Source organism: Nymphalis io, chromosome 15 (genome assembly GCF_905147045.1).
Source record: "Nymphalis io chromosome 15, ilAglIoxx1.1, whole genome shotgun sequence".
Lineage (NCBI taxonomy): Eukaryota > Metazoa > Arthropoda > Insecta > Lepidoptera > Nymphalidae > Nymphalis > Nymphalis io.
In genome coordinates this window covers 5,319,847-5,346,485 of record NC_065902.1, presented here as the reverse complement: position 1 = coordinate 5,346,485, position 26,639 = coordinate 5,319,847, and the positions used below count along the sequence as shown (strand labels likewise).

The 26,639-nt window shown below is 31.7% G+C and overlaps 4 protein-coding genes and 1 long non-coding RNA gene across 8 annotated transcripts in view; 2 read left to right on the top strand and 3 right to left on the bottom strand.

Moving 5' to 3' along the window:
• The window catches only part of LOC126773889 (uncharacterized), a 49,390-nt gene extending 45,702 nt beyond the window's left edge, over nt 1-3,688 (bottom strand). Inside the window, exon 1 of one of the 2 annotated variants that reach the window (XM_050495121.1) lies at nt 3,323-3,688. In XM_050495121.1, the coding sequence (XP_050351078.1) occupies nt 3,323-3,377 (55 nt within the window). In that variant the 5' untranslated portion in view covers nt 3,378-3,688. The remainder of the gene's footprint in view (nt 1-3,322) is intronic. The other variant, XM_050495120.1, reaches the window with a different exon arrangement.
• A 1,399-nt stretch (nt 3,689-5,087) lies between these two features.
• Nucleotides 5,088-7,915, top strand: LOC126773962 (uncharacterized). The gene is made up of 2 exons (XR_007669780.1): nt 5,088-5,150; nt 5,624-7,915. It is a non-coding gene; the product is annotated as an uncharacterized LOC126773962 (long non-coding RNA).
• Nucleotides 7,916-10,320: 2,405 nt separating this feature from the next.
• On the bottom strand, nt 10,321-12,871 carry LOC126773574 (cyclin-dependent kinase 2-interacting protein-like). Its single transcript, XM_050494534.1, has 4 exons — nt 12,477-12,871; nt 12,157-12,396; nt 11,921-12,079; nt 10,321-10,522 (listed from the first exon to the last, which is right to left on the bottom strand). The coding sequence occupies exons 1-4, from the start codon at nt 12,529-12,531 to the stop codon at nt 10,392-10,394; spliced, it is 585 nt and encodes a 194-aa protein (XP_050350491.1). The 5' UTR covers nt 12,532-12,871; the 3' UTR covers nt 10,321-10,391.
• An 816-nt stretch (nt 12,872-13,687) lies between these two features.
• The window catches only part of LOC126773578 (DNA-directed RNA polymerase II subunit Rpb4), a 226,130-nt gene continuing 213,178 nt past the window's right edge, over nt 13,688-26,639 (top strand). The window contains exons 1-4 of one of the 2 annotated variants that reach the window (XM_050494541.1): nt 13,688-13,706; nt 13,949-14,036; nt 14,129-14,309; nt 14,398-14,594. In XM_050494541.1, coding sequence (XP_050350498.1) covers nt 13,976-14,036; nt 14,129-14,309; nt 14,398-14,572 — 417 coding nt within the window. In that variant the 5' untranslated portion in view covers nt 13,688-13,706; nt 13,949-13,975 and the 3' untranslated portion in view covers nt 14,573-14,594. The other variant, XM_050494540.1, reaches the window with a different exon arrangement.
• Nucleotides 14,808-24,854, bottom strand: LOC126773568 (protein FAM117B-like). Of its 2 annotated transcripts, XM_050494526.1 has the most exons (8): nt 24,122-24,854; nt 23,628-23,755; nt 22,512-22,662; nt 22,044-22,183; nt 21,608-21,707; nt 21,291-21,347; nt 19,804-19,907; nt 14,808-19,390 (listed from the first exon to the last, which is right to left on the bottom strand). In XM_050494526.1, the coding sequence occupies exons 1-8, from the start codon at nt 24,336-24,338 to the stop codon at nt 19,226-19,228; spliced, it is 1,062 nt and encodes a 353-aa protein (XP_050350483.1). In that variant the 5' UTR covers nt 24,339-24,854; the 3' UTR covers nt 14,808-19,225. The 2 variants fall into 2 exon arrangements, with proteins under 2 accessions (XP_050350483.1, XP_050350484.1); XM_050494527.1 differs by lacking the exon at nt 21,291-21,347.

The window sequence follows — 26,639 nt, the reverse complement described above, 5'->3', positions numbered from 1 at the left end:
GCTTATTGTTTCAAACATCAACGGAAGTACGACTTAATGCCAATAAATTAATCATTATTATATTTTTATGACTTCAAAGTTACAGTGTTTTGACTTTTTTTTAAACTTTTGCCGGCTTTCTAATACAATTTTTATTAATGAAAATTGCATTATTTTATGAAATTATTAATGAGGAATCTCACTAAGTCTGAACATGTGGTTTTTAATTGTGTATGAATATCATATCTCTATGATTTCGGTAGAATATGTGGATGGTACCTACGCGGACGGAATTGCACAAAGTAGTTACCATCAAGTAACGTAGTAACAGTAATATCTTGAAATTGACAAAAGTTTGGGAAAGCACTGAATCACGTTGTAAGGTAATTCAAACAATGTCGTTCAAAAACTACAAGTCAAAAACTATTAGGTCCACGAAAAGTAAGAAATATATATATATATATATGTGTATATATATATATATATATATATATATATATATATATATATATATATATATAATATTGTGTTATTGTCTATCGACGTTGGACAAAAGAAGATATCATATTTCAAAAAGAAGAAATAACGGTCAGTGTAGAGCCGAAGAAAGATGTGAAGAACCGTCATTGATATGTAATTCATTATGGTCTAAAGTTGTTCCAAAGCACAGCTAAAATGAAATTATGCACAAGTTATTTGGAACAAAACAAATTCCCACTAATACAATAAAGTTTTTTAATATTTTGCTAAATATGAGTGTTCTTCAGAGATAAATTTTTGGTTACATAACATCATTCTATGTTAAATGTATCTACGATATTGTAATATTTGCTGACGATTCTTTGTTATATTTTAAATTGCATAGAAAAACAAAAAGTAATTATGATGATGCAAGCTTATTACTGATACACTTACACATTTCAATTAAAAAAATAAAACAATACCTGTAGTGAACACCTTATATGAGTGAGCAATATTATAAGTTAACATTAAACAATATTGATTTTAATATAACCGATGCTAGTGTTTATAGGAAACACTTTTGATTCGAAACTTCGATGGAATCCTCATTTATCATCCTTAATAGATAGACTCACTTCCACAGCAGATTAAAAAGTTAGAAGACTAACTGATATTGATACTGTTTGGTTATATCGTAGTATAAATATATAGTCAAAAGTTCATTTAGTGCCAATGTCAACTATTATTAATTTATTTCTATAATTTACGGTACTTAACATTCTAGTAGTTTCCTCTAGAAACTAAAAACTACATAAAATTTGGTGCATGACTAAGATGATAAAATGTGTTATTTATGAATTATAATGAGTTTTTGCAATTATTGAAATGTAATATTTTTTCTCATACTTTCACATTTTACAAAAAAGAACTATGCGGGCTATTTACAATCTTAGAGCTCGTAACTCTTTGGAGAATATTAAAAAAAACTTACAGTTGAGTCACAATATATTGACAAAATTATCAAGTATATTTTCAACTATCTATGTAAATTCACAAAAAACGGTTTCGTTTATTGAATAGGGACAAATGGGCAGGAAGTCTCTCATCTGATGGAAAGTAACAACCACCGACATACGTCTGCCATACCAAAAACTTGGAGGTGCGTCGTCGGCTTTTTAGGAAGTCATATTAATATAAAAGCTCTTTACCTAAAATTCACTAAGTCATATCGTTAAATATTTACCATATAAGTTGTATTGTATATACGAAGTAAATTTAAACTTATAGCATTAATTTCATTTTAACTTTGCCAAACCATAAATTTATATCTCATATTAGAAACACATTAAGGTATATAAATATTATAAAATCTTTCAGAGTTCTCTGATGGGTCAGATCATTCCGAACTATTATATAAATATAAACTTAATATATAGCCTACTCGAATAAAGTAGTTTTGATTAGAGTTGCGATCGAGTTAACTCGATAAAACTTTTGAGGGTCTAGCACGATAAAATGTTTGTGGTCGATGCGATCGATTACTGATTATATTCTATAATATATCACCCTGAGCAACTAACATATTCTTGGTATTTGCTCAGGGTAATTATAATTTATTTCTTTTGATAAAAATACCTACTTATTTACTATGGCATTGTAAGATATAAATAAATATAAGATAAATTATTTTAACCTAGCGCTGATCATTGGTGAGATATCAAACGCGAAAGTAATAAATTTAGACATTGAAATTTGTATTTGTATGACGAGAAAGAAATCAGTGAAAATCGGAAGCGTGAAAAAAACAACAAATAAGTGTATAATAGAATTTTTCTTATATATCGACCTTCGAGTATATAGCAAAAAAACAAAATTTATGCCTTTTTTAAGATGGCGGAGAAAGCTCATGGGAGATGTAAGTCAACAAACTAAATATCTGCCTTCTCAATTCACATGCATGTATATGCTTTTTTTCCGGCGTAATGGCTAGACTAGTAGGCAGGCACATCTTTTTATACGCTCGCAACCATTTATGTTACGAATACTCTTACATTACACCGATAGAAAATTGTGAAGTGAAGTTTAAAAAAGACTGTTAGACTGATGAATAGTAGAATGGTTTTTTTCTTAACATTTCAATATGTAGTTAGTTTTCTCTCGTTCTTAGTTGCCCTTTATTGATTTAGTATCTTTATTTCATATCTTTGATTTTTGCAAAAGACACTTTAAATAACTGTGGCTCTAAATGTAACTGTACGTTTGCTCTTCACTCATGATTAACCCTTGTACGGCCTGTACAAGGGTTAATATAAGGGCTAATAAAGATGGTCATATAAAGGTTTCGTGGTCTCACGAGTGATGTGTGTATTTACTTTACAGTGTTTGTACTGGTGGGTCGTTGAGTCTTTAGTGATTATTTTTTAACTTTCGTTATTTACATTTGATGAGAAAATGAAAAATAAGAAACATGTATCGGATTTTTTTTCCGGACAACTTTTTTATTTGACAAGAATTGCGAAGAATGAAAAAGATATGACGCAATGACAAATTTAGCTTAGGCTCAGCTTAGCCATCTAAGAAAATAAAATTGGTAGGTATGTCATAATCATTTTATTTGTTTTCCATTGCCCAGTGGAAAGCGTTAATCTTAACCGAAAATCGCGGGTTTAAATCCAAACACATTGCTTTTAAGTCATCTTGGGCTTAACGATGGTGAAAAATATCGTGAGAACCCCTTCATATATTGGATCAAATTTTGGTCGAAATGTATCACTCATTCTTGGAGCAGCCTTGTCCTTAAAACGTAAGAAGGCATTATTGGGACATTCACGAGCTGCTTGGGCTTTTAAGGGGAACATTAATAAAATATATGAATTCTTACCGTCATAATCCTTTCCGGTGCCCAGAATATACGCGCTTCTTAGTAGATGCCCCATAATTTCAGTTAACTTGCAATGCTGACTTTGTGCAAAATTGATGTGTACAATACGTTACCATATATAATTCAATAAGTTTTATTACATAGATGTTGCGAAATTTATAAGATACGCTATAGTTATACTACTACTACAGTTTAAGAAGAAAAATAAGAATATTTGAATATAAAGATATTTTTTACAAAACTACCGCACTAGTCGGCTCATGCGGTAATTGGCTACATCTCTGCTGCAAATAGAAATAATAACACGATTCTCTAATGGAAAGCCTCGAATGTACTTGTATCGTTACCGGTGTACAAATGATGCGAACTGAGCGCTAACCGAAATTATAGGTTGGGTTAATCATAGTAACAACGAAAACCTTCGAGTGGCAATACCTGTTCGTCAATTTTTTTTATTATGTTTTAGGTATACCATTAATTATATATTGAATAATTTAAAATGATTGGAGCTATTAAATCATTTCGGCGTTCCTGTCTTTTTTTTTCAGGAGGGCGTATCGATGATATCGCTACCAATTACTCATTTTTAAACTTTGTATTATTATATTTGTTAGAACTATAGTGACGTTTTAACATTATTTTTTGCATAATACAAAATAAAAATATATGTATTTTTAGGAAAATATGTATTAAATGAACTAAATTTTTTTAATTAAAGTTATTTATTATTAGTATATACATTAAAGCCTTAAATAAATACAAATATCAATATATTTGAGTTTTGTATTTTCAATCTCTAATAAATCATTCAAATATCCTTCATTCAATGTAATTATGCACTATAATAGTAATATTTTTTTATACGAAATTGACTCTATGCAATTTATATTTCAGGCAAGGTTAAGAAATAATAAAACTGTCTCTGTTATCAATATGTGACGTGTTTTAAACACACACAATGCCACCTGTAATGTTGGCATATATGTTATACGCAGTATCATTATTTATATATTTCCTTCTATTTTTATTTTTATTGATCAAATAATGAATATCTGTAAAATGGACTAAAATGTTTTAACGTTCGAAATATTTAATTACCTGATATATTTATATAAAAAAAGGCATAGCGTCATTTATTTCTAAACATGTTAGGAATAAAAATAGCAAGTAAGCTACTCAATGCATGTTTCAGTTCTAGAGTTAAATTAAGTAAATAAACAATAAAAAATATTGAGACGCGTGAGCAAATATAAAATGCAATTCCGTTAAAAATCAGTTTGCTCTTGGCGCATCCACTACTAAGGTTATGTAATACGTATTTATATTTATATAGGTAAATTATTATAGCTTATTTACTACTGTACATATACCTACTATCGGTTTGCTACGTACACGCACCAAATAAATATAATTTAAAACGTAAATCAAATTATTACGCAACACAAACAAAGCTTAATAAAATCATGGTTCAAAATATGCCTATAATAAATAAATATTATTGTATCAATACTAATATTCCATGTTCAATTTAGATATAAGCCAAAAAAAATTAAGTTAATGAGAAGTAAATGAGCCATGACATTGAAAATTCAACCTTGACAATTATTACGCCTTTAAGAATGTTATCGAATATATTAATGCGAAACTAAATAGCTATTAAGAGTCAGATATTTTATTTATCACATTAATAGTAATTAAATATATAAGATTAGTCACACCCTAAGCCTACTTTTCCAGTACCTAAGCCTTTTAGAGTTATCGCGACGTTTATTCAGACCAGACAAGTTTTATCAGTACTGGTGGTAGGGCTTTGTGCAAGCTCGTCTGGGTAGGTACCACCCACTCATCAGGTATCCTACCGCAAAACAGTAGTACTTGTTATTGTTGTGTTCCGGTTTGAAGGGTGAGTGAGCCTGTGTAATTACAGGCACAAGGGACATAAAAACTTAGTTCCCAAGGTTGGTGGCGCATTGGCTATGTAAGCGATGGTTGACATTTCTTACAATGCCAATGTCTAAGGGCGTTTGGTGACCACTTGCCATCAAGTGGCCATATACTCGTCTGCCTTCCTATTAAATTAAAAAAAAAAAACATCAATTCTAGAACTACCTACTCCTATGATTTACATCTTTTTAAAACATATAAAAGTAATATTAGACAGAAGTTATTTTTTTTATTTTTTTATGATGTATCTATTAATGTGACATTATAAGATAACGTCTATATTTTTTCAAGAATTCGTACTTTTCTAAGCATTTTTCTAATCAACATTTATCAAAATGAAAATTGTAATTTCCCCAGTCAGGGACGGCCGTGGCGGCGCGAGACCGCGGCGACCGTCCAGGGTCGGCGGATATCGAGCTGATCAGAGCTCTAGCCCAGCAAGCCCTAATAGCCCGATGAGAGGAGGACCTGGCGACAGCGACACAAGTGGGGACGTGTCCCCACTTGAGTCGCTGGGTCAAAAGAAAACGAGGCACGCTCTCGTTCTGCTTGACGCAGATACTTACCGGACACGGCATCTTCGATAAATACCTGCACGAGTTAGCGCGGCGGCAGGTGCTACCTTCATGCCATGTGTGTGGTGCGCCAGTCTACACGGCGCAATACATCCTGACGGAGTGTGTCAGGATGTGCCCCTGAGGCATTCCCAAGCGGCTGTTGTCGGCGGAGACCTCTCCTTGCCGAGCATCAATACCGCGATGCTTGGAAGCGAGGATTGCTGGTCGGAATGGTCTCCTACTGTGAAAGTGTGGTGGCGTAAAAGGAAGCCATAGATCAGAAAGGAGAATTTTAAAATTACCGTGTTTTCTTTATACTAATAAATGAAGCGACTTTTTGTGATGCCTAACTGAAAAAACTAAACCAATATAGGTTAAACTTATAACAGAAGATCCAGCGCGTTTTGGGGAAGGGTTTAGTATAATATTATTATTATATAAGTAGATACGCTTTACAGTTTTGACCCGCTTTAAATGTTGACTATTGACACTTATTGGCCCAACCGACAATAGCTTAAACTTTTATTGAATTTGAACCTTCGAACGGCGGTTCGAAAGGCGGTTAATAACATTAAGAGATACCTAGGTGCTGTTTCATATTTTCCGAAACACGGAAATAGTAAGACTCATCCGATAATATGGAAATTTTACATTACTTATATTTTTACATAACTTATAATTTCAGGACGGAGTATTCTAGCATATATATGTTTTTGTATGTATACTTAGTTACTCGTCCCAGGTTTGCCCGCGAGAATAAAGGTATACATTTATATCATACGTAATACATACAACTCTATTGTTTGATGCTGCGCACGGCCATAAAATTTTTTCATGGTAAATGAAACATATAAATTTGTATATTTAGTATTGTATACACAAATTAAAAAATAACAAAGTTTTGAAGAAAGAAGCTTAAAGATGAAACACAAAAGTTGAACACGTAGTTTAGCATTATCGCCACTCTGCCAAGAAAAATACATGTCAGTAGGGTATTATTATCATGTCCGTTTGACATTAATAAAGTTTCACAGAGTAGAGAATCTTGGTTAACATTTACTGGTGAAAATTCATAAATTTCTCCCGAGTATACGAATTTTTTTTAAAAGTTCTTTTACGTATGTATATATTTCAAAATATTTATAAAGCAAAAGTCACACTAAGTGTCTCCTCCTTTCTTCTTGAGGAGGTCGGAGCTCATCTACCACGTTGCGCATTGCTGGTTGGTTAATATACATACATCTGGCAGAATTGTATTCGTAACTTGCAGGTTCTCTTGCGGTGTTTTTCTTCGACGCTGAACTCGAGACGAATTATAAACTATGGATTATAAAGTTTATAAAAATTCAGTAGAGCTTTTTCAAGTTTACGTGTATTCTTCGCATGTTTCCTTAATGTCCTTTCCTCAATTAGGCTTGGTAAAGGTTAAAAAAAGGACATCATGGATGCGAACTTGTCTTTTTCTCTTTACCTTTTTTTTAAACCTATATCTCTTAAAAATCGGTCTCCTTCTTGTGAAGGCTTTAGGTCTAAAGCACATTTTGCTCTTGAAATTATTTTTATAAGTATGTGGAACTTCGGCCAGAGTGCCAAACTCCTCCATACTGGGACGTTACGCTTAACCGCGGGATCGCTTGCGCATACTATAGTGACGCTCCGATGATTGGCCTACCTCAGCAGGATTCTTTAGTCGACGACCAGAAGCAATGATATCCAAATAGGAATTATATTTTATAATCAAAATATTTTATAAATGCGATAATATCTTAGCATGCTTTACGAGAAATAGTTTCAGTTATAGTAGCAATAAAATATTGAAACGTATATACACAATATGTAAAACGATTAATTCAACACTATAATCAAGTTTAACTCACCTTTTTCGGGTCACTGAAAATAATGGTGTTTTGTATTCCTGTCGCCATAGATACAACCTCGCTGCCCTGTAGTTATCGCATCTCGCTTGCATGTACCTAATGAAAAGTTCAAGGCCCTTAATGTAACGGATAAAAAAATAGCAACGGCCCAGATAACATTTTTATGTAGAACATATCATGAAATAAATCTAAATAGACTTTATTGCAGACCGTTACTTTTGTTTTACTCGTCATCTTGTGTTAAAATCCTAACTAAGCCGGTTTGGAGTTTGTATTATTTTTACCTTTTAAGATATATGTATTATATCAATTATTCTCAATTTAGTTTATAATCTTCTACCAATTAGATTTTTCATGAGTTTAGGTAGGTAAGTTATATGTTCGAAGTTTTAGGTACCATTAAGTAAAAAATACGCGCGTTTCTTGTTAAAAACCATTACTTTTTTACTTAAAGGAAGTGACAGTATGTTTTTCTTTATTGACGGTATTGTTTTTTGCGTGTTCGACTGGGTAGATACCTAGGTACCTGCAGTACCTAAAGTTAACTCATGGTCAAACTCCTTGAAACAAATACTTTTGATACTAAGTAATAAAAGTTTTCATTTAAATATTAATATTACCTATTTCAAGATTTTAAAATAGAATAAGTGAGAGTCGTAATCCAAACCTTGAATTGTTATTAAAAATCAAGTACACATCAATACAAGTAGCATTATTTAAAAAAAAAAAAGTTAATAAGCAAATATTGTTATCATTACAAAATAAATATATATGACGAATAAATGGCGAATATCTTGTTGAATGAAGTAGGTACTTACATACGTAAATCTTAAGCTAAGATCTCGAGTTCAAATAGGAGCAAGCCCCACTTATCGAAATTTGTGTATGCAACTTAAGAAAAATATTGTGAAAGCACAGAGTTTGTAATATCTAAATTTGTTAATTATGCAGTTTATTACTTAAATTAACTATATATTATATTTGAGAAAACTTGTTTTATTGGTCAATTCGGTATCTTGTTTTCAAAGCCTTTGTCTTTTCAAATGCTTGCCTTGCCTTTAACTACGCATAAGACACAAGCGAGTTTCAATGTAAACGTCTGGACTCATTATGATTTGTATTGATTGGTTTTGTGTCGTATTTAGTGACTTCTTATTCAGAGGCTATAGTAAACGCATAGCTCTTTAATTTTAACAGAAAATTTATAACTTTTTGCCCATTACAATAATAATGACTGTAAACACCCACCTATCAATAATAATTTATAATAATGTTGACTGTCTCGTTGGTCTAGTGGCTTGATGTAAGGATGCAGATCCGAAGGTCCTGGATTCAATTCCCAGGTCGGGCCACTAAAAAGTTATTGGGTTTTTCTGTCAGAAAATTCTCAGTAGCAGCCCGGAGTCTGCAAGTTGGAAGTGTGTACACTCCCGTGCCTCGGAAAACACGTAAAGCAGTTGGTCCTGCGTCTGAACTCTTTCCGGTCGTGTCGGATTGCCGTCCCATCAGATTATGAGTTGGGTATAGAGAGTGCACCTGTGTTTGCACTTATTTACAACCCGGGTTCCTTAAAACGAGGCGTGAAGAGGCATCTTGCGGGCCGGCAAGGCGAAGGCGGCTAGTGCAGAACGTTTTTCTCGTCTGTACTGGCCGTCGTCGCGTTTGGACTCTACTACCACTTACCATCAGGTGGAGTAGAGTCATTTGCCCACCCGGCGAATATAAAAAAAAAATGCACTATAATATCTCCTGCGTAGCTGGCTAATTTCTCTTGAGATTGGCCGCCGTAGCCGAAATCGGTCTGGAGGACATTATTATTATATTAATAATATTATTATAATTAATGATTACAACAACCAAACTATTCATATTCCAACAAACCGGGAGCGATTTTATTCAAACGATTTACGAAAATATAAAGATAATATTATAAATGCACAATTCGAATCGAACTTCTAAGAAAAAATAATTTGAAATCAGTACAATTAGTTTTTAATGCGATATTTACTCCGAAGTTCTGATTAATTACGTATAATACAATATTAATGCGTAAATTTATTTAAAGTCTATACCAAAATTACTTCTAGGCAATTTGGAATATATTTAACATTTATATCGTAATTAAGAAAAATATTGTTAGTTATATTTAGATTTCAACTAAACTATCCTAAAACAACTGCGCAGTGTACAGTATTCGAAATCTACTTAAAATAAATTCCCGTTCACCTCCTAACAAGAAGTAAACAAAACTGTCTTATATTGTCAATAGCGCAAAGATAAATAGTGGTGTTGAAGGTTCGATATTTAGCTACATGGATATTTACATATTTCAATTAATACTGGAATCTTATAAGAATTTAAAATGTTTTGACTATAATTATTATTAAAGAAGCTTGTGAAACGGGATATTTTAATATGTACATTACCTGAAATATGATGATGAATGTTGAAAATATTTAGTGGTGTGTGCCAAAAACCAATAGTTACATATTAAAATAAAATAATACGATATAAATGTTTTATGTAGAATCTTATTCTACCAACTAGACGAGAGACAACCAGTGTTGAATAGAATAAGAGCATTGACCAATAAAAATATATTTATTCACGATTTATATATATTGTTTATAAATTACAAATGTCAGAAAACTTAATAGATTAGAAATAGATAGATATTATTTTAGATAAGTTTTATGTGATTCCTGTTAAACCCACTTCAGCAAACAAATAAGCACTTGATTCCATACTTAAATAAGTATCAAATTCCCATGAACTCACATACACTTCTATCATATTTTCATCTCTACAGTGAGCAATGTTTTCTGAAACAAAAAATAAAAATAGACATTGAGTTAATTATTATATTTATGTAGGACAGGCTATTACTTTCCTTTTTTTAATATAATATTTATATTTAAATAAGTGAAGTAACAGTCGATACTATGTATATCAAAACCTAAAACAAGTCTAGAACTGTAGTATGAGTATTTTTTTTTTCAGCCTTTTGCCGTCCACTGCTGGACGAAAGCCTCCCCCATAGAACGCCAACCATCCCGATCTTGGGCAGTCCGCATTCATCCCGAACCTGCCACCTTTTTTAAATCGTCGGCCCATCTTGTCACAGGGCGTCCTACACTACGTTTGCCTTAGCGTGGTCTCCACTCCAACACGTGTCGGCTCCATCGGCCATCAATGCGCCTGGAGACATGACCAGCCCACTTCCACTTCAGCGAGCTAATTCTAAGCGCGATGTCGGTGACTTTAGTTCTCTGGCGAATGTCCTTATTTCGGATTCTATCTGCCAGAGAAACCCCAAGCATCGCACGTTCCATTGCTCGCTGAGCGACAATAAATTTGTGGACCAGACCTACGGTAAGTGTCCACGTTTCGGCACCGTATGAGTATGTCAATATAATATTAATATTATTATAAAACCAGTGTAGCTACATGGATAAAGACCCAGTGAGTTGAATTGATTGGTCCATTTATAGTTAAAAAATGGTACAAAAGTATAGAAATTATATAGGATATTTATTTGTATACAAATATTTTTACTGGTGGTAGGGCTTTGTGCAAGCTCGTCTGGGTAGGTACCACCCACTCATCAGATATTCTACCGCAAAACAGCAATACTTGATATTGTTGTGTTCCGGTTTGAAGGGTGAGTGAGCCAGTGTAATTACAGGCACAAGGGACATAAAATCTTAGTTCCCAAGGTTGGTGGCGCATTGGCTATAAGCGATGGTTGACATTTCGTACAATGCCAATGTCTAAGGGCATTTGGTGACCACTTACCATCAGGTGGCCCATATGCTCGTCCACCTTCCTATTCTATAAAAAATATATATATATATATATAGTAATATAATATACATAGTATGTAAATATAATTTAGTTTATTAATAAGCCTCATTAATTGTTTTACTTTTAATATATTGACACACAAGTTTGGTCCTATGTCAACTATGGTTCTGGCTAAGGCCTCCTCTTTTGAGGAGTTTGAAGATTGGAAGCTTATTCCATCATACTGCTTCCAATATGGGTTGGCAAATAACATGCAGATATTAAAAGATTCATCCGTTACACACAGGTTTCCTTACAATGTTTCTGTTTAAAGTGGTGTGAGATGAAATACAAATCAAATAAGTTAATTTTCAAAAATGTGTTAAACTCTTTAAAACCTAGTATTGACTTAAACAATTACTAAAGTATGAATACACCTGTGATGGCTTTTTTCAAATTAAATTCTTTATACATGGTATTGCATACGTTAAGGATATTTTCTGCAATTTCACTTGCTGACCAAGTGTTGATAACAGGTTCGCATGTATACTGCAACTGGGCCAAAGCTTGCATTTGATTGTTAATGATTTCAACACCTATAAAAATGAATTGAAAAATAAATATTACATATATTTTCAGTTTAAGAACTAATTAATAGAATTTTATCTCTAACCTTGCACAACACTCTCTAAACTATCAAGGGCTTCTACTAAACTTTCTGTAAGTGGTTTTGTTTGGTGTGGATAATAATCATCTTTATATTCATATAATTTTAGTGCAGATATAGATTTACATATATGTAAGCCTTTTTCTCTTATGGATGACCAATCACTAAGGAGGCGATGAAGATTGGTTATGTGTGAATAAACTGTTTTCGAAATACCTGGACTGTCTTTGTTCGGTGTTATTACCTCTGGAAATAAAAAAAAATACCTTTTTATTTTCCACATAAGACCTAATGTGGTAAGAAAATACTTATTAAGAATGTTTTACCTTTGGGAATAAAATTAATTAAATCATTTTTAGTTTTTGTAGGTGTGACAGACATTTTTTGTATTTAATTTTTTATATATTTGACTTATTTTTTAATATGATTATTTATGTTATGCATATCTAGCATAAGCAATGTGCCAAATATGTTTCCAATATCTTCTAAATCATTCAGGAGCAGATCGATTAGTGAAGTAAGCTACTACATAATAATATTCAGGTGGTAATTAAAAACACTTACAGCACAAATAAAATAATACCCAAAAACAACACAATTTATAAATGTACCTAATAAAATATTTTTACAATGTTATTGGTTAAACCAAGTATAACTAAGTTTATCTTTATACAAATTTATATAGGTAATAAAATGAAGCTATTTATTTATCTGGCCACTGCCATATACGATTGAAAATTTTTAATTTTTTTAGTATTATATCCTATGGTTAAACTTAAAATGTAACTTCTAAATTAGGGTTACCATGTTATAATATTGACGTAAAATTTATGAAGAAATTATACTATTCTTTTATCCTGTCAAATGTTACATATTGTCAGCTTATTATGTACAATTCTTTAAGTTAATAAAAGCCAAGTTTCCTTTTGGTTTTGTCTTTTATGTATCAAATATATTACGAGAATACACCAACAAAGTTCTCGGTCATACAGAGAAACTAATTACTACTACTTAATTTCTCTGTCTACGGGATACAATTTTCTTATATATATTATTATTAATTTTTACCTTCTACTTTATAAAATAATTTATTGTAAAAAAGCAAAATATACCAGCAAGAAAAATATTTAAACTTTATGTAAATACTTAATAATAATGAACATTCGGATTAATTTAAGGATATAAGATTATAAATACGTAATAAATTAAACATATCTGCTTCCGTTTACATATATGTATAATATAATTGTTTATTCTAAAAACAAATAATACATTACTTTATACTTATAGCTGTATATATTATATACTATATAATAGGTTTTATCAGTAATAAATATATAATATAAAAAATAAAAGAATCTTAAAACCATTCAACCATCAAAAACCATCAATACCAATTTAATTTAATTTATTCTTGTTTGTGTCGTGCGGGGAATCGATAATTGTCTCTGCCTGCAAATAAACTCAGTAATTATAGAATCGAGAGACGTAAAATAACTTTTAAAAAAAGTCACATCTGTCATTTGTCAGTAACGTCAGTCGTAAATTAGGACATGGTAGGTACTATTAGCTTGAAAGCTAGTGTTTATAATTTTGTTAACCCCTAACAACGTTTCTATTAAATAGCAACGATACCATTTATTTAAAACCTATGACAATTGACAAATTTAGGTTTGTTTTAAAACCAGAACTATTTAATTCATTGCGCATATCATTGAATTTAGGCATAAAGTTATGATACGATAATTTAGTCGCTTGTTGTTCTTCTTTATTTATTTTTAAGATAACTTTGTTAAAGAAGTAGCAAAATCAGTAAAAAAACACTATGTCTGGTCCTGTTCAAGATGTCATTGAAGAAGATGCCGCTGACTTACAGTTTCCTAAAGGTATTGCAAGTTTATGTATCACTTCTATTCATATCAGCTAAATTATTATAGTTTAACAAGTGAATTTAGCCTATATTTTCTGTATTTTTCAGAGTTCGAAAATGCAGAAACATTACTTATATCTGAAGTTGACATGTTACTGGAACATAGGAAAGCTCAAAATGAATCTGCAGAAGAGGAACAAGAGTTCTCTGAAGTGTTTATGAAAACACTTACTTACACTAATATGTTTAAGAAATTTAAGAACAAAGAAACTATAACTGCTGTGAGAAAGTAAGTACAACTAGCTTTTATACTTATAATACAAAGTTTAAAAAAGCTGTATTTTACTAGTTCTCATCATATTATTTTTTTATTTTAGTCTACTCCAGTCTAAGAAGTTACATAAGTTTGAAGTTGCAAGTTTGGCAAATTTATGTCCGGAAACACCAGAAGAAGCAAAAGCGTTGATTCCATCTTTAGAAGGAAGATTTGAAGATGAAGAACTCAGAATATTATTAGATGATATACAAACAAAACGTAGTATACAGTACTAATAAAGTTAAATAGTTTTTTTTTTATTTTTGTTTTTTTTATTGCTTCTGATTATACCATATCATTCAAAAGTAAATAATTTTTTAACTCAGAAAAGTAACTATAATAACTAATAGTTTTGCATGGATGTACAAGTTATTTAGGTTTTTATTAAAACTGGTACTCAAAAAGGTGCAAAAATTTAATGATTCATAAAACAGTATTTTGTATATTATCCAATGGCAATATTTATTCAAATAAAAAAGCAGTTCTTAAATCAGTCTGTATATTGGATATGTCTGCAATACAGCAAGATACATTACAATGAAAACAGGTAAAAGTGATAAAATATTGGAAACAAAAATAGTAATTAGAATTTCTTCTCTGAAACAAAACTATAATAAAACCATTCTTATCTTTACTTAAAATCGATACTATTATTATTGATGTTAATTAATGCCTCTAAAAACAAGCCTTTTGTCAAGCATTACGTGTAAAAAAAATTAAAGATTTTTTTTTTCAATAAACCTCAACAATTTTAGAAAACTAAAACTCAACAATCCTCTCATAATTTCCTTAATTACTAATTTTGTCGCCTAAACATTATTTTTAACAAAATGCTAAACAAAAGGCTTGCTTGAATTATAAACTTATCTCAATGGGCACTTTTGGTTTAGTTTTAATGTTAGTATTTAATCTAATATCATAGTAATAAAAATTACAAACTTATCAATCATCTAAAAGCAAACTTTAAAATAATATTAACCATCTATAAAAGAACTATCAAATCTAAGGTCCTAGCAAAATTACTTTTATGGTACATCTTGCACAACTCCTACCCTGAACATACAAAAATATCTTTATGTACTTTAAAAAACATTAACATTTCTACATAAAGTTGTTTATGTGGTAAATATGTTTTTCCAATAAATGGTAGGTAGTAGTGGAATGTGGTAACAACTTTATGTAGAAACTTCCTCCAGACCCAGTGATTTACATAAAATGATTTGGTAAGGGGGTACCTTTAATAGCACACATTTATTAACAGCTAATATTTTCGGGTCACCTAAACTTACTAAACCTTAAATTAGGTAACGACATCGGAAAGGATAAATCCTAAAGTACAACCTGGACCTGTGACATAAATCTAAATATTGTAAGTATTATGTTAATAAAGCATATTGTTTGGGGTTCGTGTGTGGGGGGTAATCTATAACGTCACGGAAGCTAACAGGAAGCAATGCAATTATAAAGCTTACAATTACGGAAACTGTACATATTTTGTTATAAATGTGCAACTAAGTAAAGGTTTTGAGAGGAGACGAAACAAATCTTCCAGTTGGAAACAGCATTCTCGCAGTTTTACGACGTACATGGTTCGCTAGAATATTTGTCAACATTACAGCTAGATATTGCACTTATGAGAAAAATCTACACAGTAATCCGGATTTTAAATACTGGCTCGGCTTTGTCTTTCATATTTAAATGATTTTCATTTTCTTGCACAGCGAATATTATTCTTATCCTTATTCAATATTTACTACTAATGAATGTGAAATCATAGATGACTTTTTCATTAGCTTTGTATAATACTACTGAATAACATTTAAAGTATCTACATACAAGTACTTTTATAAAATAGAAACGAAAATATTTGTACAAATATCAAATCATTTTTTTTAGAATTGATCATTTGTCACATTCACCGATAAATAAAAATAAACTGCCTCCCAGTTACCGTAAGTCCAAAAGATATTCAACATCCTACCGTGTCATGTCACAAGCCAGCAACAGCCCTCATTTACACATATAAAAATCACTCCTCAGCACCTTCGGTAACACTTCACAACTCGTGGTTACTGCTTACTTTGTGCAAGACCTATTAATGTTAGCTGATAAATAGATACAAGCACTTACGTGTTTCAGTACCGAAAGTTGTCAAGTAACAATCAATATTCACTTACATATCACATTCATTTGTTAAAAAATAACCAATACACATATATAAATTATAATATATAAATATCAGCAACTTGAAATTTACAATCACAATGTTTACATTTGAAATTCGGCATGTATCATAAGTATGGCTCTTAATAAAAATTTTGATTTGAGCAATGACAAGATTTAAAATACTCTATATTCCAAAGGTGAGCCGTCAAAAATATATATTCTTTTTGCCGTCGAATTTTACAAAACATTAAAAAAAAATTAAGCAGATCTAACTATGTTTTCAACATTCTACGTTATCAGTCTCGATGATAGAAATGCGTTTTGGCCAAAATGAGAGATCCAATTGGCATGGTCCATTCTTTCCTATCCGAATGATATAATAACGAATACCGTGTCTATCCAATATACCCAGTACAGATACCTGACGCCCTACGCATTTCTTAAGTTAAAAAAAAAGCTGTATACATACTCTTTATATACAATCGAAAACGTTGATATTATTATCTATGTGTAATGTACCTCTACGAGGCGATAATAATTCAATTTCTAATACCAGATTAAGAGCAAATGGCGCACATGATATTATTATAAACCTTTTTTTTAATATTTATTTTATTATAATCATTGTCAAGATACCTGTACCAAAGCATGAGTAAAGATTTCAAAAATCAGTCTATCTTCTTCAACTTTCTTATGTCAAATCCCATTATTTAAAGCTATCTTCATTAGAAAAACAGCCTATATCAAGCTTACCACTCCTATCCCGTCTCCGATACTCTGGCCCTTGAGAATTTTGGTCCAAGTTATTTTATCACCAAAGATAAAAATATAATAGCAATTTACTCAGAAAACTAAACCAAAATTAAAAATGTGTTATTCGAACTATTAATTTGTAATACATATATCAGTTTATATACACATTTTAAACGATACTTGAGATCAAAATTGATATCCAGTCACTTTCCGCATCGGCATCTTTACTTCCTCTCACTTCTTCATTAAACGATAGTAAATACTCTATACGACAATCAAATCGATACAGTAATACGAAATCTGAGCTCAATTTGACAGTTTGCAAATGCAAATAATACGCAAAACGGTTAGTGACCTTACTTTGGTTGCTTTAACTAAATCCGGTTCCGAAATAGTCGATAGTGTCATTGAATGACACCAAATGTCCTCATTCAGTGGAAATTGACAAATGTCAAACATTAAGTTACTAAATTATTACAATGAACATAGCTATTTGCTATTTTTAGTATCCAAATAGAAAAATTTAACTTATATACAATTATTGTCACTACTGATTATATTTGTGTTGTACTCTTTCAGATAAGTATGAGTAAGTACTACAAACATGGTATGTTTTGAATTTTTTAAGTTATGTAATGTTAATTGAAAGAGTTTGTTTCAGGTTTAATTAAATAATTGCATGTCATCAAAATACTAACAATGTGATCTTTTTGCTTAATGCATATTGTTATTACATCAACATTACACCAAATATGGCTTAAGCAATGAAATATTTAATGACATGCTCGATTTAATATAAAAAAATGTGAAACTGTAATCATAGCGATTATTTGTTTTCATTTGTATATAAATGATGATACCCATAACTGCTATATTTATTATTTTATATGAAGTCGGTAGTTTCAATTTGGAATCAATTGCAATTTGACCTTATTAAATAAAATTGATTGATTTATTTAATTAAACTATAAAAAACACGAATTTCACACTAACGTGTAAAAGTAAAATTTTGAATAGAGCCAGGTACTAGTTTAATACTATATCCTAAATCATTATAGCTAGCTGTACAATCAGCTGTCAAAAAAAACTCTATTCTCAATCGACGACAACGGCAGTTCTCTACCGCAATTTGTGAAATCGTAATACAAATACAAATATGACGCCAGCAATGTGGCTTTGATACTTATAACTTGATGAATTATGTAGAATGAAATTACCTAATGCTATTGAAAAATATTAACTAAATAAAAATTAAAAACCTTTAGATTTGGTTTTAGTAAAGGTTTGCTTTTATGTAAAAATTAAATCTGACTCCTAGCGTCACGATATTTATGGTACCACCTAAGTGTGACACACCTTTCACACCATCTGCATATTAAAAATATTAAAATCATAACATATTTCCATCAAGTCTATTCAGTATAGGGCGGCAACATCGCGAACCGGATGGATTCATCCCAGCCAGAGTCGAATGATATATATATATATGTATATCATATATATATACGAGCGTGTCAATATCCTCCCGAGGCTCGGGGTGTCGTCAGGGGCCGGTGTCACACGAGTAAATGCCCCACAGACACAAAGCTTCATACAACTGCGAAGCGATAGGTACAGCACTACGAAGCAAGCAGGTGTGTGGGCGACTTCCAGAAACACCCATTGGCAAAACTGGTTTGTTCCAGCTTAGCCAGTTGACAAACTCAATGCGCGCGCGTCAAATCACGTTTTAAATTAATTGTTAAACGAAAACAATAAGAAAGTTACAATTTAATATTATTTCATTGATTGGTAATAATTTTATTAATATATAATTATATATTTCATTTATTTATCCTCATGTGACCATCCAACCAAAATAGGCACAAATTTTGTGCGCTCCTTAGAAGCTTTGTCTCTGTGGGGGATTTACTCATGTGCCGGTGCGTGAGTGTGTGTGTGCATGTCGGTGTCGAGGCGGCAGTCGTCAGTCAGTGCGGCTCGGAGTGTTGCTCGGAATGCGGCTCGGCGGGCGGCGCGGGCTGCAGCGGCTGGAAGGCGGAACCCAGGGACGGCCGCAGCGTGAACCCGTGCACGGTGGGCTTCATCACGGAGATCGGCTCGGTGTAAGCGCCCTCGCCGGCTTTGAGGTTCACCTGTTGATCAAATGTATTTATTTGACGTATTTAGGTTACACTGGATTTTACAAATGCAAATACTCAATATAAATTTTTCATATTAAAATTAAATTATATCAATATATATCAACAGAAACAAAATATGTTAAAAATACTCTTACATAATATATATAAATATTTAGAATACTTTTAAAAAATATATTACAAAAATAAGGGTATAAAACAGAAACCAGTTCCAATACCAATATTATAAAGACAAAGGTGCTTTTATAATATTAGTATTGAAACCTAACCAATTGTAATGAAAGCTGATATTGAGGTAGCTGGGGACCGCAATAAGAAAGAGTATATAGATTTTGTAAAAAAATATAAGCAAGAAAAAGTTAGCATAATGAGAGGCTGTTTGGGTAATTCAAAAATAACAATGTTACCTTTTCACAACCATCTGGAGGTTCCCGGGCTAAGAAGCGATTAATTTGTGGTGAAGTTCCAAGTTTTGAACCATCGAGATCAGGTGATGAGCAAACACTTCCACCTGAAAATAAATTAATACAAAAAATATGTAAGTAATAATATATTAATATAAAAAATATAGTAGAAAGCTATCGTCTGAATTCTACAAAAACAAAAGTTGCAGATGATTTGATATCTTAGATGTGCTATTATTATTTTGCTAATGCTAGTTTTTTATTTAAAATAGGCATTTTATATGGTATGTTTTTCATTTTGTAAACAATCCAATAAAATCATGACCAATTAATATAAACATCATGCAACTAAGAATAATCATTATACTCAATGATCTGCAATCATAGCTTTATTATGTAGATTGGCCTTTGCATCAAAAACCAAATGTTTAATTACATAGTACTCAAAAGAACCACCACCCACCTCACTAATAAATAAGGGTTATTGTTATAAAACCATTATAAAAGTCTCCGCCTAGCATTTATGATCTTGATGAAAGCTTTTGGTCTTTTATCAAAATATTATTTCTCCTACTTTCAAGCTATAACTTGGTAGCATTTGGTGAAAAACTACTACAAAGTTATAGCTTCCAGAAAGTAGTATTAGTAATATAAATAATAGTAACTAGCAGTACTATTAGTTTTCAATGCAATTACAAAACAGATGTTAGATTTAAAAAGAAAATTTATTACTAAAATATGTTTTTTTTTTTTTTTTTCGAAGTGTGTAATACTGTTGGCCTTATTGGCCTCTACAGCGTCACCGGGCGGGATGGGCGAGTTTAACTCAGCCGGATGTTGGGAGCCACACAGGGCTCAAGAGAGACGGGCGTCCTAAGGGTGCCTCCTGTGAGGCCGGACCTCGGCTTAGGACTCCGTTGAAATCGGGAGGGACTAAAATATGTTTTTTTTTTAAATGATTAAACATTAATTGTTATACTCGTATTTAACTATAAGAAAGTATACATACATATTATAGCTTTAAATCAATATCATAAAATTATTTATATTTAAAACCTGACATTCGAAGTAAACTACATACTTATAAATAGTGTTTACGAGGATCATCAGCAAGCAATGCTGTGTGAATATCAAACCAATAATGACAGAAAAAGAGAAATCGGAGTGTAACTGCTCACTTGCTAAACAATGTTTATGAGCAAAGCCACTAATGTAAAATATAGTAAATACATTAACTTAAAAATTCACATGCTTGGATGTTCATAATAATTGTGTTTCGTGCTAACATCTAATAGGTAAGGGATTTTCTAAATATTTTAGCACACTTCAACAACTACAGGAAGTTATTACATCCTAATTTTTTTTTTAATCATATAAAACTTAAGTTCACTTTATTAAAAGGGATAGTAAATGAAATAAAGTTAATGTAAGAGATCATGTTTGTTAAGTTGTAGTGTGCTTTAAAAGGAAACATAGATAGTTTTAAAGACCTGCCGCAAGTAGCTCGGCTGAGCCCGCACTGGAGAGTGAACCTCGTGATGGAGGATCTATACCCATAATTCCACAATCATTTTATATCTTACCAAGATTTATAAACATAAAATTAATACAAAATATATTTAGTAATTAAGCTTAAATCACGTATTGTAAACATATTTTTAACATTTCAAGCAATATATAGGTTTGGAATAAAATTTAACATTTATAATAAACAATATAATCAAGCAAGTTAGCTCTACATATACATTTAAGGAAACACCAAAATTATTTAATGGTGGTAATTCAAAAACAAATTATTGAATCATACCTGAAGAGTGAGCTGTATGACAAAGATCATGGGGAGTCTGTGTGTTGACTGAACGTCTCAAAAGTTCTGCAAGTGGTGCACGGTGACCTTCAGGAGTTACCTAAAATATAAACATTGTCTATATTAATTATAAAGAATAAGTATCATATATTTAATTTTTTTTCTAAATAAGTTACCCTTTTTAGAAATACTAAAGTGTACAATCACTCTAGACTATAATAAAGCTTTATTATACTATTGTTTGCCAAGTGGTTGAAATTTTAACTCTTATTTCCTAATTTTTTCATTGATAACACTAAAGATTTATATGTAAGCTTTATATAATAAAATCACACTAGTCACTAAGAAATAAATTTGTATCCTACCAAAATTACAAATGTATAAGTTTGAACCTTTGTTACTCTATCAGGTAAATAAAATTAATAAAAAATCCAACCTTATCTCGTAGTCTATCAAGATGTGGAGTCTGAGTACCACTTGCTGGACAAAGAACAAGTCTTTCTATTTCTTGGTTTAGACCCTCAACAGAAGAACGTGCTGCTCTTAAAGGTACACCACCACTGCCGAAACGGGACCCTATGGAAAAATAAAACAACATGTTGTTAGAAAATTATTTAGAATTTTATTTAAACAAATTAAAGGGCTTTGTTCTAGTCTGTCTGGGTAGGTACCCACACATCACATATTCTAGAGCCAAGCTACATTACTTATTATTATTGTGTTATAATATGAAGGGTGAGCTAGACAGTAACAACAGGCACAATAGACATAACATCTTGGTTCCTAAGGTTGGCAACACACATTGGTTATGTAAGTAAGTTAATATTTAATGGCCCATATGCTGGTCTGCCTATCTACATTTATATATATACATATATATTAGGAATTTAATAAAGGTACTTACAAAATCCAGGGCTCATTGAATGTGTTGAATATTCTCCTGATGCTGCGGTCTTGTGAGGTCTTTGTAAACGACTTCTCAAAATGAAACGGTCCAATTTGTCATCATCAGAGCCCCTAGATGATCTTCCAGAAAGTCCACCTCCATCATCTGTCTATTATGAAAGAAATATTTTAACTATGGAAATGTTTGTAAATATAAATTTATATTAATAAATTATTTTTATTTTTGTGTTTAAATGTTTCCTTCATAAATATTCTTATTACATCACTTATTATATTTTAATCACATGCAGATATATAAAAAATATTATAAATTGATGGAAATAAATAAATTGATTCAAAGGAAGAATAGTAAAAAAACTTCATCTTTTTATTTCTTAATAGGACATACTTGGTCTGTTAGTGAAAAATGTCTACTGTCCTTATTGTTCTTTTCTTTCTACTTGTTGTTCAATATGTGTATACAAATAAAGTCAAGAAACTAATGAGTGAATAAAATTTTAACTATGCAAATAATATATAACATGAAATTAATACCTCAACAGTTAAGATTTTTATTTGATTAAACAAAATAACTAACATTAACACATTAACATTAACTGTAATAAGTAACAGAGACTATTCTTAGAGAGTAACGAAGTAAGCAATTTGTTCAAGAATAATAATAATATATCACTTGTTCCTAAATCAGAACAAAACATCACATAAATCTACAAACAGAAGTGATTTTGATAATGTAAAAAAAAGACTGACATTTTAAAGATATGCATTTCTTAATCTACATATATGGTTTATAATATCCATTATGGTGCATTACAAGAAATTTAACATTATTCACTTAATATTTTCTACCTATTGTTATAAATAATTTATTTTCAAAAAAAATGTGGATAAACCTTGGGAACGGGAACTTTACACAATTCAAAGGAAAAGTACTTTATATTTCCTATTATTATCCTATATAGTTTTAACCATATTTATAAAATCACAACAAATTTTCAGCAAATATAAAGTATATAGAACTTATATTATCAAGATTAAATAGCAATGAATTGTTATTAGATTATGTTTTCAGACAATTTAAACAAATAACATTAGTTATAGTGAGGAATCTTACTTGTGTAGACTTATCAACTTGTAGCTGGCCTGCATGGAGGTAGTAATCCCTGGGCCATTGTCCTTTGTGATATAACGTATCTAGAGAGGCTGTACGTCTGATTACATTGGAGCCAAATCGTCCTTTACCTTTAATTTAAAAATAAATTATTTTTATTATTAAGTTTTGCAATTATGAAAATTGCTTTGGAAATTCTTTTTTAAGTTTTTAACATTTTTTATTCATTTACATTTTTATCTGTTTTACAATGAGGAGCATTGCATTTCAAACATAGTTGAATAATAAAAGGTTTAAGTGAAGATTGACTGTTATAGAGCAAATGGTTGAGCAATAATTAATATACCCAAATATTAGGATTAAAAACTATTTTGTTTAATTATGTGTGTTTATAAAATTGTTTATTTAAGTTATATAAGTAGCCGAAATAATAATGTTAATATTCATATCTAACACACAATCTCATAACATATAACATTACATGCAACATGTAATACCTTTGTAGTTAACAGCTCCTGGACTTCTTTGACCAGAGAGGGCATGGTCTGGTGATATTCTTCGCCACACATTCGTTGGCGAAAGTGTTGGACTATTGGCAGCATTTTTTTTGAACCCCCCACTTTGCTTCATCACAGACGACACGGGCAGTGTCGCTCTCATAGGACCCTGTTTTCCAACAGGACAGTCCGATTGTTTTCGAACACGACCCGACATTTTCGTATTCGATACGTTACACACACTTAAACCAACTATTTTTGCACCAACTATAACATATAAACTAAAACACTTAACCACTATAATGTCCAATAAAATAACAGAAACCGACGACGCCGCACAGGTTCTTTGTAGAGGGAATTTGTTAGGCCTTATAAAAGCTGCGCTACGTAGATATTTCAATGATTATACTATACAATATTGTTACCGGCGAGTTCGTTAAACGATAAGTAAACATGGAATCTCTGTTTTTAACCTTCATCTAGCATTTAATGGATAAAACAGAATTTATCAAACAAGTCACATTTTTTTTCTGCACTACAATGGATGAATGAATAAAACTGACAGATGACATAGGACATCGCGCCATTAGTAGACTTTTTAAAAAAACATTTTGATTATTTATCACTTTGTATTGGTTTAAGTGAAAATGAAAGTAATATAAAATTAAGCATTAATGACCGAAACAAAACGATTTATTTCTACCCATCGGCATTGCAATTAACAGCTGATTACTCCGCCATGACATGATTGTCTGTGGTCAGATTAGCTTTTAAATGTTGCTATACCAAACCTTATACACAAACAAATACTTTTGAAATTAAGCACGCACTACAAGCTATACAACCAATTTTTTGATATTTTTTTTTGGTCACCGGAGTCACCGACATAGCTTGCAAAATTAGCAGACTGAAGTGGCAGTGGGCTGGTCACGTATGTCGTAAGACCGATGGCCGTTGGAGCAGACGAGTCCTAGAGTGGAGACCGCGAATCGGCAAGCGCAGCGTAGGGCGCCCTCCAGCCAGGTGGACCGACGACCTTAAGAATGTGGCGGACACCAACTGGATGCGGAAGGCGGAGGACAGGGAGCTTTGGCGCACCTTGGGAGAGGCCTATGTTCAGCAGTGGACAACGATTGGCTGTTGATTGATTGATTGATTTCTTTTGGTTTTTACTACTGACATTTTACATGTGAAAATAAGTAATATAATATTATTTAATATAAAGTGATATATCAACATAACTTGCACAAACAAAATTTACCACATAGTTCTTTATATATTTTTTTTAAATATAGTGGTTTCACAAGAATGTAACCAACATAAAAAAATGTGTGTTTATGCAAAACATAAATAGTAACAGGTGCCAGGTATGAGGTAACCAAACAAACACGACGCCTCGATAAATTGAATAAACGATACCAGTTCTCGTATTGTCGCAAATTATAGTGCATGTAATCCGTGATAAGTGCTGCGTACGCTTCCCGCTATGAAACTGTTTCTTTTTTCGCATCCCAAAGGACCAAAAATGTCACAAGTTCGGGCGGCAAAGTATATGAAAAAGTCTAAAGCATTCGTCACCAAGTGGGTGAAGCGTTATAAAGAAAAAAAAAACAAATCGATGACTTGCCAGAACGTGGTAAAATATGGAAGACGTCGTCCATCGAGGATAAATGGATCATCAATCTCTTTTTAAAAATCCACGTTTATCTTTAAGATTTGCACAAGAACTTAAGAAAAAAGAGGTAAATGTATCCTTCCTTAGCTACAATTAGATTACATTTGAACGAAATAAAGTTAAAATACTGAATTGGGCACGGAAAAACTAAGACCGTGATGGGGACCAAAGTATTTTTTTTCGGGCAAATCAACGTTTTGGGCAGCTGACACCACATCAGTAAAAGCTTGTGAATGTCTTACTGCTGGGCTAAGGCCTCCTCTCACTTTTTGAGGAGAAGGTTTGGAGCTTATTCCACTGCGCTGCTCTAATGCAGGTTGGTGGAATACACATGTGGCAGAATTTCAGGGAAATGAGACACATGCAGGTTTTTCACAATTTTTTCCTTCGCCGTCAAGCACGAGATGAATTTGATAATTACAAATTAAGCATATGAAAATTCTATGGTGCCTGACCTGGTTTGAACCCACAATCATCGGTCAAGATTCACGCATTCTTACCACTGGGCCATCTCGGCTAGTCACCAAAAATGTTTGGTTAACTGCACATAACAGATTCATCAGACAAACTATTAAAACACCCGGTAAAAGTGCATGTTTGGGGATGCTTCTCAAAACAGGATATTAGCAATTTATACTAGTTTCCAGGTTCTCTAAATGCTTCAAGGATGGACCAAATCTATTAAAAGACTTTACTACCGTCTGCCCAAAGACTATTTCCAAGCCCAAATGAAACGTGGATATTACTAGAAGACAATGATCTAACACCGAAAATGTCTGTGCATCTGTGATTTGGAATGGCTTTCACAAACCCCATTGAAAACTTATGGCATTTTAAACTTAG

Coding starts and splice junctions, on each gene's coding strand:
- LOC126773574 (XM_050494534.1), bottom strand. CDS start 12,531: ATGTCTGTCACACCTACAAAAACTAAAAATGATTTAATTAATTTTATT. Junction 12,397..12,476: donor AATTAATTTTATTCCCAAAG/GTAAAACATTCT, acceptor TTTTATTTCCAG/AGGTAATAACACCGAACAAA. Junction 10,523..11,920: donor TTTGAAAAAAGCCATCACAG/GTGTATTCATAC, acceptor TTTTTGTTTCAG/AAAACATTGCTCACTGTAGA.
- LOC126773568 (XM_050494526.1), bottom strand. CDS start 24,338: ATGTCGGGTCGTGTTCGAAAACAATCGGACTGTCCTGTTGGAAAACAG. Junction 22,184..22,511: donor TTCAATGAGCCCTGGATTTT/GTAAGTACCTTT, acceptor ATTTTTCCATAG/GGTCCCGTTTCGGCAGTGGT. Junction 21,348..21,607: donor TCATACAGCTCACTCTTCAG/GTATGATTCAAT, acceptor TTATGGGTATAG/ATCCTCCATCACGAGGTTCA.